Source organism: Hyla sarda, chromosome 10, assembly GCF_029499605.1.
Source record: "Hyla sarda isolate aHylSar1 chromosome 10, aHylSar1.hap1, whole genome shotgun sequence".
Lineage (NCBI taxonomy): Eukaryota > Metazoa > Chordata > Amphibia > Anura > Hylidae > Hyla > Hyla sarda.
In genome coordinates, this window is record NC_079198.1 from 21,890,324 (window position 1) to 21,907,882 (window position 17,559).

General features: G+C 43.1%; 1 protein-coding gene and 1 long non-coding RNA gene across 3 annotated transcripts in view; one reads left to right on the top strand and one right to left on the bottom strand.

Annotated features, from left to right (window-relative positions):
* LOC130294248 (uncharacterized) overlaps positions 1–2,814 on the bottom strand; it is a 20,464-nt gene extending 17,650 nt beyond the window's left edge. The window contains exon 1 of the long non-coding RNA XR_008848452.1: positions 2,682–2,814. This is a non-coding gene — a long non-coding RNA (uncharacterized LOC130294248). The remainder of the gene's footprint in view (positions 1–2,681) is intronic.
* Positions 1–17,559, top strand: part of PRR12 (proline rich 12) — a 100,975-nt gene that overhangs the window by 4,876 nt on the left and 78,540 nt on the right. Inside the window, exon 1 of one of the 2 annotated variants that reach the window (XM_056543824.1) lies at positions 3,299–3,408. The exons of the other annotated variant lie outside the window; for it this stretch is intronic. Within the exon in view, the coding sequence (XP_056399799.1) occupies positions 3,368–3,408 (41 nt within the window). The 5' untranslated portion in view covers positions 3,299–3,367. Of the gene's footprint in view, positions 1–3,298; positions 3,409–17,559 lie in introns of those variants that run through there. 2 annotated transcript variants of the gene reach the window in all.

Here is a 17,559-nt window from a genome sequence, read left to right on the forward strand (position 1 = left end):
TAGGCCTCATGAACATAGCAGTATCTGGAGCAATAATACTGAACCCATAAAAGTCTATAGGTCCATACTGTGACTATCTATCGATCATTAGTTGTTTTTTTTTCTCCTACAGAAAGTAATAGAAGGAAAATTGGGACAAGTTCTATGAGATGCTGCATTTCAGAGTTAAACTGGTCGTGGTGACCAGGTGACCATATAACCTTCATGGGGTGTCCTGGCTCTCTCCAGGTGTTGGGGAAAACAATGATGAAGTAGTTGGATTTCACCATGCCAAATTCTCTTGTTTTTTGGGGAAAAACTGCTGCCAGGGGAGTCTAGCAGAGACTTGGGCTGGCCATATTTATTAGCTACCTTATTTTTTGCCCTATAGGACGCATCGGCGTATAAGACGCACTCAATTTATAGGTGCAAAATCTAAAAAAAATAAAGATTTTGAACCCAATAGAGGTTTTCAACCTGCGGACCTCCAGATGTTGCAAAACTACAACTCCCAGCATGCCCGGACAGCCGTTGGCTGTCCGGGCATGCTGGGAGTTGTAGTTTTGCAACATCTGGAGGTCCGCAGATTGATGACCACTACATAGGAGGTAATACTCACGTGTCCCCGCCGCTCCGGACCAGTCACCGCTGCCCTGGATGTCGCTCCATCGCTGTCACCGTGTCCCCGTCGCTCCGGAACGTCTCTGCTGCCGGCCGGGTATCCTCGCTCTCTGTCGCCGTCATTCAGTCGGGCTGTTCGGGGCCACCGTGGTGAAATCGCGGCGGTCCCGAACAGCCCAACTGAACAGCCGGGTTAGTGTCACTTTCCCTTCAGACGCAGTGGTCAGCTTTGATCGCCGCGTCTGAAGGGTAAATACAGGGCATCACCGTGATCGGTGATGTCCTGTATTAGCTGCAGGTCCCGGCCGTTGATGGCCGCAGGGACCGCCGCGATAGGGGTGTATTCGCCGTATAAGACGCACCGACTTTTTCCCCCCAGTTGTGGGCAAGAAAAAGTGCGTCTTATACGGCGAAAAATATGGTAAATGTCATTTGAACCTTCTTCAGGACCAGGCGGCCATCTAATGCGTATGGTGGTTTCCTGACTCTTTCCACCGTGTCAGGGGAGAAAATGATTGGATATGTTGGATCTCAAGTGGCTGATCTGTGGGGGGGGGGGGGGTCTGACCACTGAAATCCCTACCAATCACAGCCGGCATGCTCGGCCTCCGTGTCATTCATTGTCTATGGGGCTTCTGAACATAGCCAAGTTTCTTGCTTGGCAATGTTCGGAAGTCCTATAGAATAGAGTGGCGGTCGAGCACGTGTGTTGCTGCACCATTCATTCGGGAGATATGATATCCGTTATTGTGATCTTTGAGGGTTCCAGAGTTAAGACCCCAACCGATCAAATAGTTATCATCTATCCTGTGAATAGGGGATTTCTTTTAATATTGGGATAACCTGTTATAGAACACATGCACGCTCAGCCAAGCTTGCAAGTGTTTGGTGATATCAGGAAAATGAGTTTTTGGCTGACAGCCATCAAAAATGTATAGTCAGCTTTATTCTTCCACAGAATGATTGTTTCTAATAAATGATGCCTCTGCCATAGCGAACACCATATGGCGTAACATGGAGCGCCTACAGCATAAAGTTGTGTGTACACAGCTCCTTTGTGTAGCCATGGGGCCTAACGCTCCATGGGGGACATTTATCAATGTTGATGAAAGGTAGTAGAAGTTTACCCCTGTTTACTTGGTGTATTTTTAATTTTTTTTTACACACTTTCAAAAAATTTACCAAAATGGTGCACAGACTTGATAAATTCTGTGCAATTATAGAAACCAGTGAGCTTCAGAGCTAGGTACACTGGTGGAAATTATTATTTTTTTTATTAACTGGTGCCAGAAAGTTAAACAGATTTGTAAATGACTTCTATTAAAAAATCTTTACCCTTCCAGTACTTTTTAGCAGCTGTTTGCTACAGAGGAAATTCTTTTCTTTTTGAATTTCTTTTTTGTCTTGTCCGCAGTGCTCTCTGCTGACACCTGATGCCCATATCAGGAACTGTCCAGAGCAGGAGAAAAAAATCCCCATAGCAAACCTATGCTGCTCTGGACAGTTCCTGACACGGACAGAGGTGTCAGCAGTGAGCACTGTGGACAAGACAAAAAAGAAATTCAAAAAGAATTTCCTCTCTAGCATACAGCTGCTAATAAGTACTGGAAGGATTAAGATTTTTTAATAGAAGTCATATACAAATCTGTTTATCTTTCTGGCACCAGTTCATTTAAAAAAAAAAATAATAATAATAATAATAAAGATTTCCACCGGAGTACCCCTTTTTAAGCTTTGTGCTCTGGCATCTGACACATTTGTACCAGTGCTGTTAGCTGTCGTACACTTGCGCAAAACTAAAACTAAACTAAAAAAAAAAAGTGCATTTGCGCAAAAATAACTTCTAAATTTATTTTGCGCAAATAATAAATACAGCCCCATGCAAAAAATGGTGTACGGTACACCAAACAGTGGACAACTTTGAAAGATGTTCTACCAAAAATTGCGCAAAATTTGCAGGAACATTTAGAACATTAAAGTGGTGTAAAGCCAATGATAAATGTCCCCCCCCCTCCCCCCCCATGTGAGGCAATTATTCCAAATACTCATCATAACTGTCCAATAAGAAATATCCTATATACCTGGTGACATCTGGTGCAAAGACTCTGCTCAGAGCTCGGAGTGTTGTTGGTCATTTTTCTTTCATGTGTTGGTGGTGAAGATTCTTAAAGGGGAACTCCGCCCCTAGACATGAGATTTATCAAAACCTGTGCAGAGGGAAAGTTGTCCAGTTGCCCATAGCAACCAATCGGATCGCTTCTTTCATTTTGCAGAGGCCTTGTTAAAAATGAAAGAAGTGAGCTGATTGGTTGCTATGGGCAACTGGGCAACTTTTCCTCTGCACAAGTTTTGATAAATCTCCCTCCTTATCCCCAATATCCCTGCTGTACCCGGCGTTCGTTTAGAGCGTTGGGATGCAGCACCGAAGGCACGTGACGTCAAGGCCACGCTCCGCTCTTGACGTCATGGGCATGCCCCCTCAATGCAAGTCTATGGGAGCGGGCGTGACGGTAGTCACGCCCGCTCCCATAGACTTGCATTGAGGGGGCATGCCCATGACGTCATGAGTGGGGCGTGGCCATGACGTCACGAGCTTCCGCCCCCGCATGGCCAGTCATCCAGCACAGAACGAAATCCATGCACCGGATGTCTGAGGTGCCGCAGCCAAGATCGCGGGGGTCCCCAGCGGCGGGACCCCCTCAATCAGACATCTTATCCCCTATCCTTTGGCGAGGGGATAAGATATCTAGGGGTGGAGTACCCCTTAATGTTTTGTGATGTATCCCTGCAGTGCTGTGTGGTATTCTGGTAAGGACACTCTGAATATAATATTGGACTGTATTTATTTATTTTTATTTATTTATTTATTTTATTTATTTATTCATTTTTAGTTTTATTTTCCAAACATAAAAAAAATCACTAAACACAATAAAGCATTGGGAACGATTTGTCATAACACAATACTAAAAAAATAAAACTGCTCATCTCCGGGGATTTATAGCGTGTAGTCATCTAAATGTTGTTTCATCCCTGCAACCCTCATTCTTTATTTTATTCCAACAATTTCAGCAATTTGTATTTATTTATAAAAAAAAAAAAAAGAGAAATGGCCTCTCTTGTTGTGTCTTTTAGTGTGTATTTCATTTTTGAACTTCTTAGATAAAGTAAAAAAATTTCCACTATAAATAATATAAAAACTAATAAATTGATGGCCTAACCTTTGGATGCCCTTTTTGCCGCAGCGCTCTCATCCCCTTCAGTGTTTGCCAGGCACAGTTTTATGAATGTGTAAGAATCAATACCCACAGAATCCGCTGCTTTTGCTGAGTTGTGGTCACCAACGTTTAGTTTACTCTCAGGGGGGGGGGGGGGTCTATAATTGCGCAGTAGCCATTTTGGATTTTCCATTTTTTCCGATTTTTCCCTTGAGATACACAGCGCCGGGCTCGTCTCCTGACTATACACCTACTACTAGGGGATTTAGGAGTGAAACCTATTTCGGGCCACAGTAAGGGTTCCCACCTTTCTTGCGAAAAATTCCAGCCATGCTAATTTGCATAATTAATTATTTATGCGTGACATCACAGGATACACATATGCCGGGGAAATTTTGTCCTATTCTGACCCCTATAACTTTTTTATTCCCCCTTATACGGGCCTGTATGAGGACTCATTTTCTGCGCCCCGATCTGTGGTTTTTAACAGGACCATTTTTTTTTTATGTGACTTTTTGATTGCTGTTTTTTTTTGGGGGGGGGGGGGAATTCGGGAATTGCAGTTAGTTACTAACTACAACTCCCAGCATGCCCTGATACAGCCTGTGGCTCAGCAGCTGCCCCAAATGAAAACTACAACTCCCAGCATGTTGGACTATATAGTATTATATAGTACAGGTCAGTGTTTCCCAACCAGGGGTGCCTCCAGCTGTTGCAAAACTACAACGCCCAGCATGCCCTGATACAGCCTGTGGCTCAGCAGCTGCCCCAAACGAAAACTACAACTCCCAGCATGTTGGACTATATAGTATTATATAGATTAGGTCAGTGTTTCCCAACCAGGGGTGCTTCCAACTGTTGCAAAACTACAACTCCCAGCATGCCCTGATACAGCCTGTGGCTCAGCAGCTGCCCCAAACAAAAACTACAACTCCCAGCATGTTGGACTATATAGTAGTATATAGTACAGGTCAGTGTTTCCCAACCATGGGTGCCTCCAGCTGTTGCAAAACTACAACGCCCAGCATGCCCTGATACAGCCTGTGGCTCAGCAGCTGCCCCAAACGAAAACTACAACTCCCAGCATGTTGGACTATATAGTATTATATAGATTAGGTCAGTGTTTCCCAACCAGGGGTGCTTCCAACTGTTGCAAAACTACAACTCCCAGCATGCCCTGATACAGCCTGTGGCTCAGCAGCTGCCCCAAACGAAAACTACAACTCCCAGCATGTTGGACTATATATTAGTCTATAGTATAGGTCAGTGTTTCCCAACCAGGGGAGCCTCCAGCTGTTGCAAAACTACAACTCCCAGCATGCCCGGATAGCCAACGGCTGTCCGGGCATGCTGGGAGTTGTAGTTTTGCAACAGCTGGAGGTGCTGTGGTTGGGAAACACTGATATAGGTTATAGTGCAACATTTCGGGAGTTGGAGGATTGGTTGGATAAATACCGGCCATTGCATTGCTGGTATTTTTAATATAAAAATACCGTCCGTGCCGGTAAAATATCGGCCAGGTAGCAAGCCTTGTCACAGCTATTAAGTGTGTGTATTCTTAACCACAACTTCACCTCGGATAGTTCTCCGCTCCAAGAATTTGGACGTGAATAAGATTTAACACATCAGTATGGGGCTTTAGGCTTCTGCGAAACAATTCTTCACGTGTGGGTTTTCGGGAGAAAATCCCATAGACGTTGAGAAATGGCTTCCCGTACAATCACAGCCATTGAGAACTGATGGGTAAAGGCAAATATCCATTTAAGACCAGTTTAACTTCCACATGTGTTCACCATCTGCTTAACTATTTCCTGGCCAGCCGCGTTTCTTGCCGCGTCGCCTTTCTTTACCTCATGAATGAGTTTCCCTTTTAATAGCAGAAGTATCCTGGTATTTCTCACCCTCGGCCTTGTTCACAGTCAATGCTGGTTTGTTACAGGCTTGTAACCCAGAGCACCGCAGAACAGATTTATCTCACTCCGCTTACTAGTTTTGAGGAGCACTTAAAGGGGTACTCCGGTGGATAACTTTTTTTTTTTTTAAATGAACTAGTGCCAGAAAGCTAAACAGATTTGTAAATGACTTCTATTTAAAAATCTTAATCCTTTCAGTACTTATTAGCAGCTGTATACTATGGAGGATATTCTATTCTATTCTTTTTTGTCTGGTCCACAGTGCTCTCTGCTGACACCTCTGTCCGTGTCAGGAACTGTCCAGAGCAGCATAGGTTTGCTATGGGGATTTTCTCCTGCTCTGGACAGTTCCTGAAATGGGCATCAGGTGTCAGCAGAGAGCACTGTGGAGAAGACAAAAAAAGAAATTCAAAAAGAAAAGAATTTCCTCTGTAGCATACAGCTGCTAACAGGTACTGGAAGGGTAAAGATTTTTTTTAATAGAAGTAATTTACAAATCTGTTTAAATTTGTGGCACCAGTTGATTTAAAAAATAAAATAAAATAAAAAAAAAAGTGTTCCTCCAGAGTACCCCTTTAACATCTCCCATATATATATATATATATATATATATATATATATATATATATATATATAGATAGAGATAGAGATAGAGATAGAGATAGAGATAGAGATAGAGATATATATATATATATATATGCTGTGTCCGTAAAATTGTTTCTAAGATAAAAGATAACGCCGTATTTACACTTACGTAATACAGATGCCTTGCTGACGAATGTGCGCCGGTATTAAAGTGAAGTTTTGTTTTGCAGCCACTTTTTGTGATCAAGATGTATTAGTTTAGCCTAGTACTCCAGTGGAAAACTATTTTATTTTTTATTTTTTTATTTTTTTATTATAATTTTTTTTAAATCAACTAATGCCTGAAAGTTAAACAGATTTGTAAATTACTTCTATTTAAAAATCTTAATCCATCCAGTACTTATCAGCTGCTGTATGCTCCACAGGAAATTATTTTCTTTTTGAATTTCCTTTTCTGTCTGACCACAGTGCTCTTTGCTGATCCCTCTGTCCATGTCAGGAACTGTCCAGAGCAGGAGAGGTTTGCTATGGGGATTTTCCCCTGCTATGGACAGAGGGGTCAGCAGAGAGCACTGTGGTCAGACAGAAATTAAATAAATAAATAAAAAAAGAACTTCCTCTGGAACATACAGCAGCTGCTAAGTACTGGAATAATTTAAGATGTTTAAATAGAAGTAATTTACAAATCTGTTTAATTTCCTGGCACCAGTTGTTTAAAAAAAATAAAAAAAGTTTTTTCCATTGCAGTGCCCATTGAAGCGGGCATAACCCACACATCTGTATTGTCATCTGTATGGTTGGCCTCATCTGTTGGGGATGTGAGGGGAGCAGGATTGGGCCTGTTGGTATACTTCTTTTGTTCTCCCTAAAGATAAGCTGCAAACTGTAGGTGTCTGGCCATGGCTTACTTTCCTGCTCCCCATTGAAAATGCATGCACGCTCGACTGAGTTGAGTGTGCAACTGTTTGTAATATTATAGAGGAATGACTATCTTTCAGTTGATGGCTATGGAATTAAAGCTGACCTTGTGTAAACTTTAGGACCTTAATGCAAAATCTATAGCAGGCCTCCCCAAAATATTCTATGTACTTTTTATAATGCTGGTTTTGTTTTCCTCGTGTGGGGCACAGGGGTATTTTGGGTCACATCAGATGCCAGGACCTAGGTGCAGCTGCCTGGAGTTTGCATGTCCTTCCTATGCTTGAATGGAACTTCCCCTACTAAAAGGCATTAGTGTTTTCTGGGCCCCAGCGCAATTCTTTTCATTGCGCTGCACCTACTATGTGACCCGTAAAGTGATGCCACGTGTGAATCAAGCCTAGTACTGCTTTATTCTTATAGGACATAGATGCCTTTGGGTCCACTAAGGTAACAGGGTCGGACGCTGGACATATGTGAACCCAGCATTACTGTTTCGCCGTAATAAGTGGAGAGATTAGGAATTGTGACTTAAAGGGGTACTCCGGTGGAAAACTTTTTTTTTTTTTAAATCAACTGGTGCCACAAAGTTTAAACGGATATATAAATTACTTCTATTAAAAAAATCTTTAAACTTCCAGTACTTTTTAGCAGCTGTATGCTACAGAGGAAATTCTTTTCTTTTTGAATTTCTTTTTTTTTGTCTTGTCCACAGCGCTCTCTGCTGACACCTGATGCCTGTATTAGGAACTGTCCAGAGCAGCATAGGTTTGCTATGGGCACTTTCTCCTGCTCTGGACAGTTCCTGATACGGGCATCAGGTGTCAGCAGAGGGCACTGTGGACAAGACAAAAAAGAAATTCAAACAGAAAAGAATTTCCTCTGTAGCATACAGCTGCTAAAAAATACTGTAAGGGTAAAGATTTTTTAATAGAAGTCATTTACAAATCTGTTTACCTTTCTGGCACCAGTTGATTTAAAAAAAAATATCCACCGGAGTACCCCTTTAAAGGGGAACTCCAGTACAGAACATCTGATTTGCCCCCCCCCCATTCACAGGATGTGGGATAAGTGTCTGATCGCGGGGGTCCAACCGCTGGGACTGGCTGCAATCTCCTGCTCAGCACCTGGCTCTCTCCATGCATGGACTCGACATGCCCCTTCATGTATCTCTAAGGGAGCGCCAGAAATACACTAACACAAATCCCCCCCCCCCCCCCCCCCGCGGTCAGACACTCCTCCCCTATCCTGTGTAATGGAGTTCCCCTTTAACAATTCTCTGTAGTAGTGCCTGCTGTAGACGTCCCTGCCATCCTGCCAGTCCAAATTCTTATAATGTGTGAAATGATCACTGCGAATCATGACTGTGCCCCACAAATTCTTAGGATTTTATAAATTCACGATGGGCCCAGGAGAAATTAGCGCCACGAATCTCTACCGAAGCTGCAAGGTAAATGATGGGCTTTGGCATCACGAAAACACCAGGCAGCGCTGAGTCATTACAGAGGCAGTGAATCAGTTTTGCCATAAAGGAGTAATTTAAAGTGCATTAATGTCATCCCGGACTATAGATCTGCAGCCATTACTACCTACACGCTTTTATAGAGACGGCTCATTATGGCTTATTTACTGCAATGGCGCAAAAAAAGAAAAAAAAACTCCAATCACTATTTTAGTTATCGACTTTTCATCTACATAATGCAAATTCGAAATCCTTTACGGAAGCATCTTGTTGCTTTGGGAAACGGGGCACGAGTATGTAATTTATAATTGTCAGTGCCCACTAAAAATAGGTCTAATGCATTGTGCTGTTGACTAGAGCCACAGGGAATTGCTTAAAGGGGTACTCCACCCCGAGACATTTTTGTCTGATCGCGGGGTTCCTGCCGATGGGGACCCCCGCGATTTCCCTGCTGCACCCGGCGTTCGTTTAGAGCATCTGGTTCAGCCCTGGAGGCTCGTGATGTTACCGCCGCGCCCCGCTTGTGATGTCACAGCCACCCCACCGCATTGTAAATCTATGGGAGGGGCATGACCGTGACGTCACTAGCCTCCGCCCCGCATCGCCAGTCATCTGAATGTCTGGGGGGTCTGGAGTGCCCCACCGGATGTCTGGGGTGCCGCAGCCGAGATAGGGATAGGGGATAAGATGTCTGGGGGCGGAGCACAATTCCTCAATATAGTGTTAGAATCGGAAATGCTGCAGGAGGCATCAGCAGGGGATTATGTCACAGCGCGGGCTGTCATGGTGTACAAATGGAGCAATACTTTTTTTTTTTTTTTTTTTTTTTTTTTTTTTTTTTTGCTATTACAGCTCCACTCCTGTCCAAAGGTTATGTGTAGTACTGCAGCTCATTCCTATTCACTTCAATGGGGCCGAGCTGCAATACCAGACACAACCTGTGGACAAGGATGGCACTGTTTTTAAGCAAGAAAGAAGCGTTTTTCTAATCTTGGAGGCACACTGTTAGGAAATTATTTTTTTCCGAACAGTGTGCCTCCAGTTGTTGCAAAACTACAACTCCCAGCATGCCCGGACAGCCTTCGGCTGTCCGGGCGTGCTGGGAGTTGTAGTTTTGCAACAACTGTAGACACACTGGGGGAGATTTATCAAAACCTGTGCAGAGGAAAAGTTGCCCAGTTGCCCATAGCAACCAATCAGATCGCTTCTTTCATTTTGCAGAGGCCTTGTTAAAAATGAAAGAAGCGATCTGATTGGTTGCTATGGGCAACTGGGCAACTGTTCCTCTGCACAGGTTTTGATAAATCTCCCCCAGTGTTTGCAAAACACTGCTCTATATACAGTGCTAAACCTTTCAGCTCCGTTCTATATCCAACAGTGCAGCTGAGCTGCAGTACCAGACATAACCCATGGACTGGTTTGGCGCTATTCTGGAAAGAGAGCAGCTATGTCTTTCTACTCAAGGACAACCATTTTAGGCCTCTTTGAAAGGGTTATCCAGGAATAGAAAAACAAAAGCTAATTTCTTCCAAAAGCAGCTCCACCCCTGTCCTCAGGTTATGTGTGGCATTACGACTTGAGTCCAATCACTTCATTGGAAGTGAGCTGCAATACCACACACAACCCGAGGACAGGTGTGTTGCTGTTTTTGGAAGAAAATCAGCTTTTTTGGGGGGCCTTTTAGATCAAGGCCTTTTTGACTTGAAACCCTTTTTTTCCCCCAAAATGGCGTGTGGTGTTTTTTTTTGGTTTTTTTTCTGTGCCATTTTTCCTATTACAATTCATGTGATTCTTGATATAAAAAAACAAGCAAACAGAAAAACATAGGGGGAGATTTATCAAAATCTGTCCAGAGGAAAAGTTGCTGAGTTGCCCATAGCAACCAATCAGATCGCTTCTTTCATTTTTAACAAGGCCTCTGCAAAATGAAAGAAGCGATCTGATTGGTTGCTATGGGCAACTGGGAAATGTTTCCTCTGGACAGGTTTTGATAAATCTCCCCCCATAGTGTTTTTCACTGAAAAAAAAAAAAAAAAAATCTAAAACACAGCTAAAAAACATGGAGGTTTTCCAGACTACAGCCTCAACTTTACCAAAAAGTTCTGTCTACTTCTTTCCAGAAACAGTGCCCCTCTTGTTTTAGAGTTGTCTAATATTGCACGTTACCCCAATTCAAGTGAATAGTACAAGAAGGCCACTGTTTCTAGAAAAGTCTGGGACAGTCTCAAGGGGACCTGTGTTTAGCCAGGTATCCACTAATGTTTGGATCACCCCCATCCCCCATCTATTGGTACCATTGAAATGATAATGTAGGCTTAGACTATCAACAGAGTGGTCGCCACCACTCCTTTAAACTAAGGGTGCGTTCACACGGCCGTCTGTCCCCATTTTTTTTATCCCCGTTTCGGTTCAGTTCTTACAGGCTGTAAACGGATTAAAAACGGTTTTTAAAAAATCCCATTCATGTCAATGGGATTTTTTTTTACAATCCGTTTAGATTTTGCCCGTCTGCACTCATTTCCGTTATTTGACAGCAGAAAAAACGGCACATGCGGTATTTTTCCTTCCGTGAAAAAAACGGAAGAAAAAAACGGATACAGTAAATTTAACATTGAAGTCTATGGAAAACGAATGAGCCTTTAATGTCATCCATATGCATCCGTTTTTTCAATCCGTTTTTTTTTATCCATTTTTACTTCTGAGCATGCTCAGAACAAAAAAAAAATTTTTTTTTGTTTATTAACTGAACAATAACGGATACAAAGGGATAACATCCGTTTGCATCAGTTATTGTCCGTTTTTTTTTCTTAAAGTCCGTTTTAATTTTTCACGGGAGAAGAACGGGACGGGTCTAGACGGCCGTGTGAACACAGCCTAAGAAAGTTCACACAACATTGACATCTGAGCAGTGGTGACCGCCCCCTTGACGATCCATTTTCATAGACTGTCAAGGGGGCGGTCACTGCTAACCAGTTGTTATCACTGTACTGCACTGTAGTGACCGACCCATTCAAAACTGGACAGCGGAGATCGCCCATTTGATAGTCTAGGCCCTCATTGGCATATCGAGCACCAAAACATGGTGGGTAGACCAAGGATCAAGTCCTGAAAAAAAAAAAGTACAGGAACTCGCCCAAGATTTCCACTCAAGGCCTGGTCTCACAGGACTCCTGCTTATGGGAACAGTGTTCTTGCTTTGGAAAAAGTGCAGGAACTCAGTTCCCACACGTTTGTTAGACATGGATGGTGATAGCTGTAGGGCCCTTTCACACTACAGGTATCATCCTGTAAAAATAACCTCCGTTATTACTCCCGGCAAAAACTCCTGAAAATGGCCGTCAAAAAATCCTATTCATGTCAATGAGATTTTTTGACCAACCTTTTGCATCAGGTATGTCAGTTTTTACTAATGTCCGTTATTTTTGCCGGCACAAATTTGCATGCACAAATTTTTGGTCCGGTAAAAATATTGGTGACAAACCGGACGTTAAAATTTAACATTGAAGTCTATGGGAAACGGATGTTAAAACATCCGGTTTTTGTACTGAGCATGCTCAGTACAGCTTTACAAAAAAAAGTGTTATAAACCTGATTAAAAAAAAAACGAATGTAACTGATAACGGATGAACAACATCAGGTTTTTAAAGAAAAAAAACATTCAGGGTGCGTTCACACGCTTTTTGTTTTTGCGGGTTTTCAGCTGCGTATTTGAAAGGGGGCGGGCTCTTCTCGGCTGTCTGCAGCAGATTTTCCTCGGAGGAATTTACGCTGCGGAAAATCTGCCGCAAGCCCCGTTGAAGTCAGTAGGGACTATGGCGGATTTTCTGCAGCGTAAATTCCGCCGTTGAAAATCTGCTTCGGACAGCCGAGAAGAGCCCACCCACTTTCAAATATGCAGCGGGAAATCCGCAAAAACAAAGAGCGTGTGAACGTACCCTAAAAATAACGGAGGATGGTCGTCACTTATCATCCGTTATTACCAGTTATTGCATCCAGTTTTTTTTCATCCGTTATTGTAAAATAACGGCAGTAAAAAAAAGCAGGATGATACCTGTAGTGTGAAAGGGGCCTTTAGTTGTGTTTTTTTTTTTTTTTTTTTTTTTTAAAGACGCCATATTTCCTCTTTAACTATAAAGTCAAATTGCATACTGCTGCGGTACAGCTGCCAAGGTCAGATTGTGATCATCGCGCACCCTAAGGGTCTATTCACGTGGCAGAATTTCCACTTGCGGAATGAATGGGAGTGTGGAATCCCATAGAAGTCTATGGGCTTTAATTTGAGGCGGAAATTCGGCAGTGTGAATAGACCCTAAGGCCTTGTTCACATGGCAGAATCCGGCAGAATGGTTCTGCTCTGAAATTCCATTGTAGCAGAGTCCCATTGTTTTCAATGGAATTTCGTCAGTTCTTTCTGTGGAATTTGCTTGGAAATACATTGCCGTCTATGAAGATACTGCATTTCAAGGGGTCTTTGTGCTGACAGAACATGTCTGCGGAATGTCGGCTGAAAATTTTCTGCATAGACATTCTGCCGTATTAATACATACCCCAAAACAATTTTGGTTAGTATTTCTAGCCTGACCAAAATACTGTGTGTGAACCCAGCCTTAAAGGGGTACTCCGGTGGAAAACAACTGATGTCAGAAAGTTAAACAGATTTGTAAATTACTTCTATTGAAACAAATCTTAATCCTTCCAGTATTTATCAGCTGCTGTATGCTCCAGAGGAAGTTGTGTAGTTCTTTCCAGTCTGACCACAGTGCTCTCTGCTTGCTTATATCAGGAACTGTCCAGAGCAGGAGAGGTTTTCTATGGGGATTTGCTTCTCCTGACATGGACAGAGGTGTCAGCAGAGAGCACTGTGGTCAGACAGACAAGAACACCACAACTTCCTGTGAAGCATACAGCAGCTAAGTAGTACTGGAAGGATTAAGATTTTTAAATAGAAGTAATTTACAAATCTAGAAAGAAAAACTATGTAGATGTGTGCAGCTCACAACTATTACGCACCGAGGTCAAACAGGGCAAGCAACTATACCTTAATTGCTAAAAAAGGAAAACCAAAAAATGCAGTGTAGCCCGGACCTTCTAGGTGAGTATAATATGGATATACGAGGATCGTGCTTCAATAATAATTATCATTTATTTATAAAAATAAGATTTCACCACTTCTCACAGGGCCCTTGTGAGAAGAACATACATAATAAAAGGCAACCTAACAATGTATTAGGCAATAGTATTAAAATTATACACTTGGCATAGAGTAATAGAATAAAATAGCAGAGTAAGATCTGTACCATACAAATATATTAGAAAGTTGCTCTTCTAGATGTTTAGGGTAAATATGTCCCTTTTTAGATACAGTAGCAAACAGTCTGTATTATTAGAAATTGTTACCGGTCTGTAAATTGTAGCTCAGGCGGTGAATATTGCTCCCGCAATAGCTAAGTGTCCGTGGTGTGTACAGTTCACTGTGCGGTGCTTCCAATTGTGAGCCTGGTCCAGTAGGGTCTGAGCGTGGTGGCAGTCGCTGTCGGATAAGGCGCTGGCAGGCGCCGAAGATCGTGATGGTGTCCGGGGACTGCTGGCGCTGGCGTGCGCTAGAGTTGGTATTCCTCACCGCTTCATTGGTTGGTAAACAGGACCATATACTGGAGGGCTGGAAGTTCACCTCGTGGTGCCGGCGTCTGACGTCAGAGCCGGGATGGCTACACCAGGATAATTGCACCGGGATAATTGCACCGGGATGGATCTGAACTGCTGGACCGGGTAGGTAGCAGAGTGAGAGCGCAAATGATGGTACAGTTCATGAAGTGTAACTGGCCATAGAATTTGGGCACAGTTCAAGTACTGCTATGCCAGTAGATAACGACTAGACGCGTTTCAGGGTTGTATAATATAACCCTTTCCTCAGTAGTCATGATAGTTGCCATAGATCATCAGTTGTTTTATATGGGCACAAATCCCACCCCTTAACACATTGATAGATAATAGTAAAAAGCATAAATGGATTCAATGGATCGGTTCACCTAGAGAGCAATACTAAGTATAGAGTAGTGTGTGAATTCTGTTGGAAAATTGTAACGATGCGTTTTCCCAAACAGATGAGTTTTTTTTGTATAATAAAAAGAGATAGTATTATATAACAGACAGTGTATTGGAAGTAAATAAATAGGGGAATACAATGAAATACAATTAAATTGTATTTCATTGTATTCCCCTATTTATTTACTTCCAATACACTGTCTGTTATATAATACTATCTCTTTTTATTATACAAAAAAAACTCATCTGTTTGGGAAAACGCATCGTTACAATTTTCCAACAGAATTCACACACTACTCTATACTTAGTATTGCTCTCTAGGTGAACCGATCCATTGAATCCATTTATGCTTTTTACTATTATCTATCAATGTGTTAAGGGGTGGGATTTGTGCCCATATAAAACAACTGATGATCTATGGCAACTATCATGACTACTGAGGAAAGGGTTATATTATACAACCCTGAAACGCGTCTAGTCGTTATCTACTGGCATAGCAGTACTTGAACTGTGCCCAAATTCTATGGCCAGTTACACTTCATGAACTGTACCATCATTTGCGCTCTCACTCTGCTACCTACCCGGTCCAGCAGTTCAGATCCATCCCGGTGCAATTATCCCGGTGCAATTATCCTGGTGTAGCCATCCCGGCTCTGACGTCAGACGCCGGCACCACGAGGTGAACTTCCAGCCCTCCAGTATATGGTCCTGTTTACCAACCAATGAAGCGGTGAGGAATACCAACTCTAGCGCACGCCAGCGCCAGCAGTCCCCGGACACCATCACGATCTTCGGCGCCTGCCAGCGCCTTATCCGACAGCGACTGCCACCACGCTCAGACCCTACTGGACCAGGCTCACAATTGGAAGCACCGCACAGTGAACTGTACACACCACGGACACTTAGCTATTGCGGGAGCAATATTCACCGCCTGAGCTACAATTTACAGACCGGTAACAATTTCTAATAATACAGACTGTTTGCTACTGTATCTAAAAAGGGACATATTTACCCTAAACATCTAGAAGAGCAACTTTCTAATATATTTGTATGGTACAGATCTTACTCTGCTATTTTATTCTATTACTCTATGCCAAGTGTATAATTTTAATACTATTGCCTAATACATTGTTAGGTTGCCTTTTATTATGTATGTTCTTCTCACAAGGGCCCTGTGAGAAGTGATGAAATCTTATTTTTATAAATAAATGATAATTATTATTGAAGCACGATCCTCGTATATCCATATTATACTCACCTAGAAGGTCCGGGCTACACTGCATAATTTACAAATCTGTTTTAACTTTCTGGCACCAGTTGATTTAGAAAAAAAATGTTTTCCAGTGGAGTACCCCTTCAATCTTAGTCCTCTAGGGAGAGCAGGCTGTAGCTAAAGCAGTGTTTTCCAACCAGGGCGTCTCCAGCTGTTGCAAAACTACAACTCCCAGTGTGCCCGGACAGCCTTCGGCTGCCCAGGCATGCTGGGAGTTGTAGTTTTGCAACAGCTGGAGGGACCCTGGTTGGAAAACACTGCTTTAGCTACAGCCTGCTGGCTGTCTGGGCATGCTGGGAGTTGTAGTTTTGCAACAGCTGGAGGCACCCTGGTTGGAAAACACTGCTTTAGCTACAGCCTGCTGGCTGTCTGGGCATGCTGGGAGTTGTAGTTTTGCAACAGCTGGAGGCACCCTGGTTGGAAAACACTGCTTTAGCTACAGCCTGCTGGCTGTCCGGGCATGCTGGGAGTTGTAGTTTTGCAACAGCTGGAGGGACCCTGGTTGGAAAACACTGCTTTAGCTACAGCCTGCTGGCTGTCTGGGCATGCTGGGAGTTGTAGTTTTGCAACAGCTGGAGGCACCCTGGTTGGAAAACACTGCTTTAGCTACAGCCTGCTGGCTGTCTGGGCATGCTGGGAGTTGTAGTTTTGCAACAGCTGGAGGCACCCTGGTTGGAAAACACTGCTTTAGCTACAGCCTGCTGGCTGTCCGGGCATGCTGGGAGTTGTAGTTTTGCAACAGCTGGAGGAACCCAGGTTGGAAAACATAATTTTAACTAATAGAACAAGCCATCATGAAACTATAGCTATGTTTCCTAGTAACAAGGTCGTCTAAACTGGACTGTCCCTTTTAATTGTGCGAAAAGTGTCCTTGGCTGCATGAAGAATTGATTTGGGATCTTACATGCGAATCAATATCTTGACTCGGTGACTGTGCAGATACCTGTGATTTTTTTTTTTTTTTTTTACATTTATTTATTTTTCCCTTGTAAGCCGCTGTCTAATTTATTAGGTTTATTAATCCGTGTTGGTGTCGGCGGAGCATGCATCGCCGCTCGCTCTCCATCTTGCAGTGAAGGGCTTAGCACAAAGGTGAAAACTCCTTCCACGGAGCGACGTTGCCAACTGGCGTCGTGCAGAAGTGACATTCCATCTGTTGTCGGTTTATCTACTTCTGCGCATTTTAGTGGAGAGCTTATGTGTGTGCGCAGGCTGCCGGCCTCCATTCCCTCCCCATCCTGGCCTGGACTCACATGTTCACCTTCTGATGATGCTCACGGGGGGCTCTGTTTGGGAATCATCTGCATACACAGATCTGGGAAGATATAAATAGCGTTGGGTTTTGCAGCTGTGAACGTCTAGCCTTATCGTTGGGTTACGTTCACATTAAAAGGGGTACTCCGGTGGAAAACTTTTTTTTAAATCAACTGGTGCCAGAAAGTTAAACAGATTTGTAAATTACTTCTATTAAAAAATCTTAATCCTTCCAGTACTTATTAGCTGCTGAATACTACAGAGGAAATGGGTTTTCTTTTTGGAACACAGAGC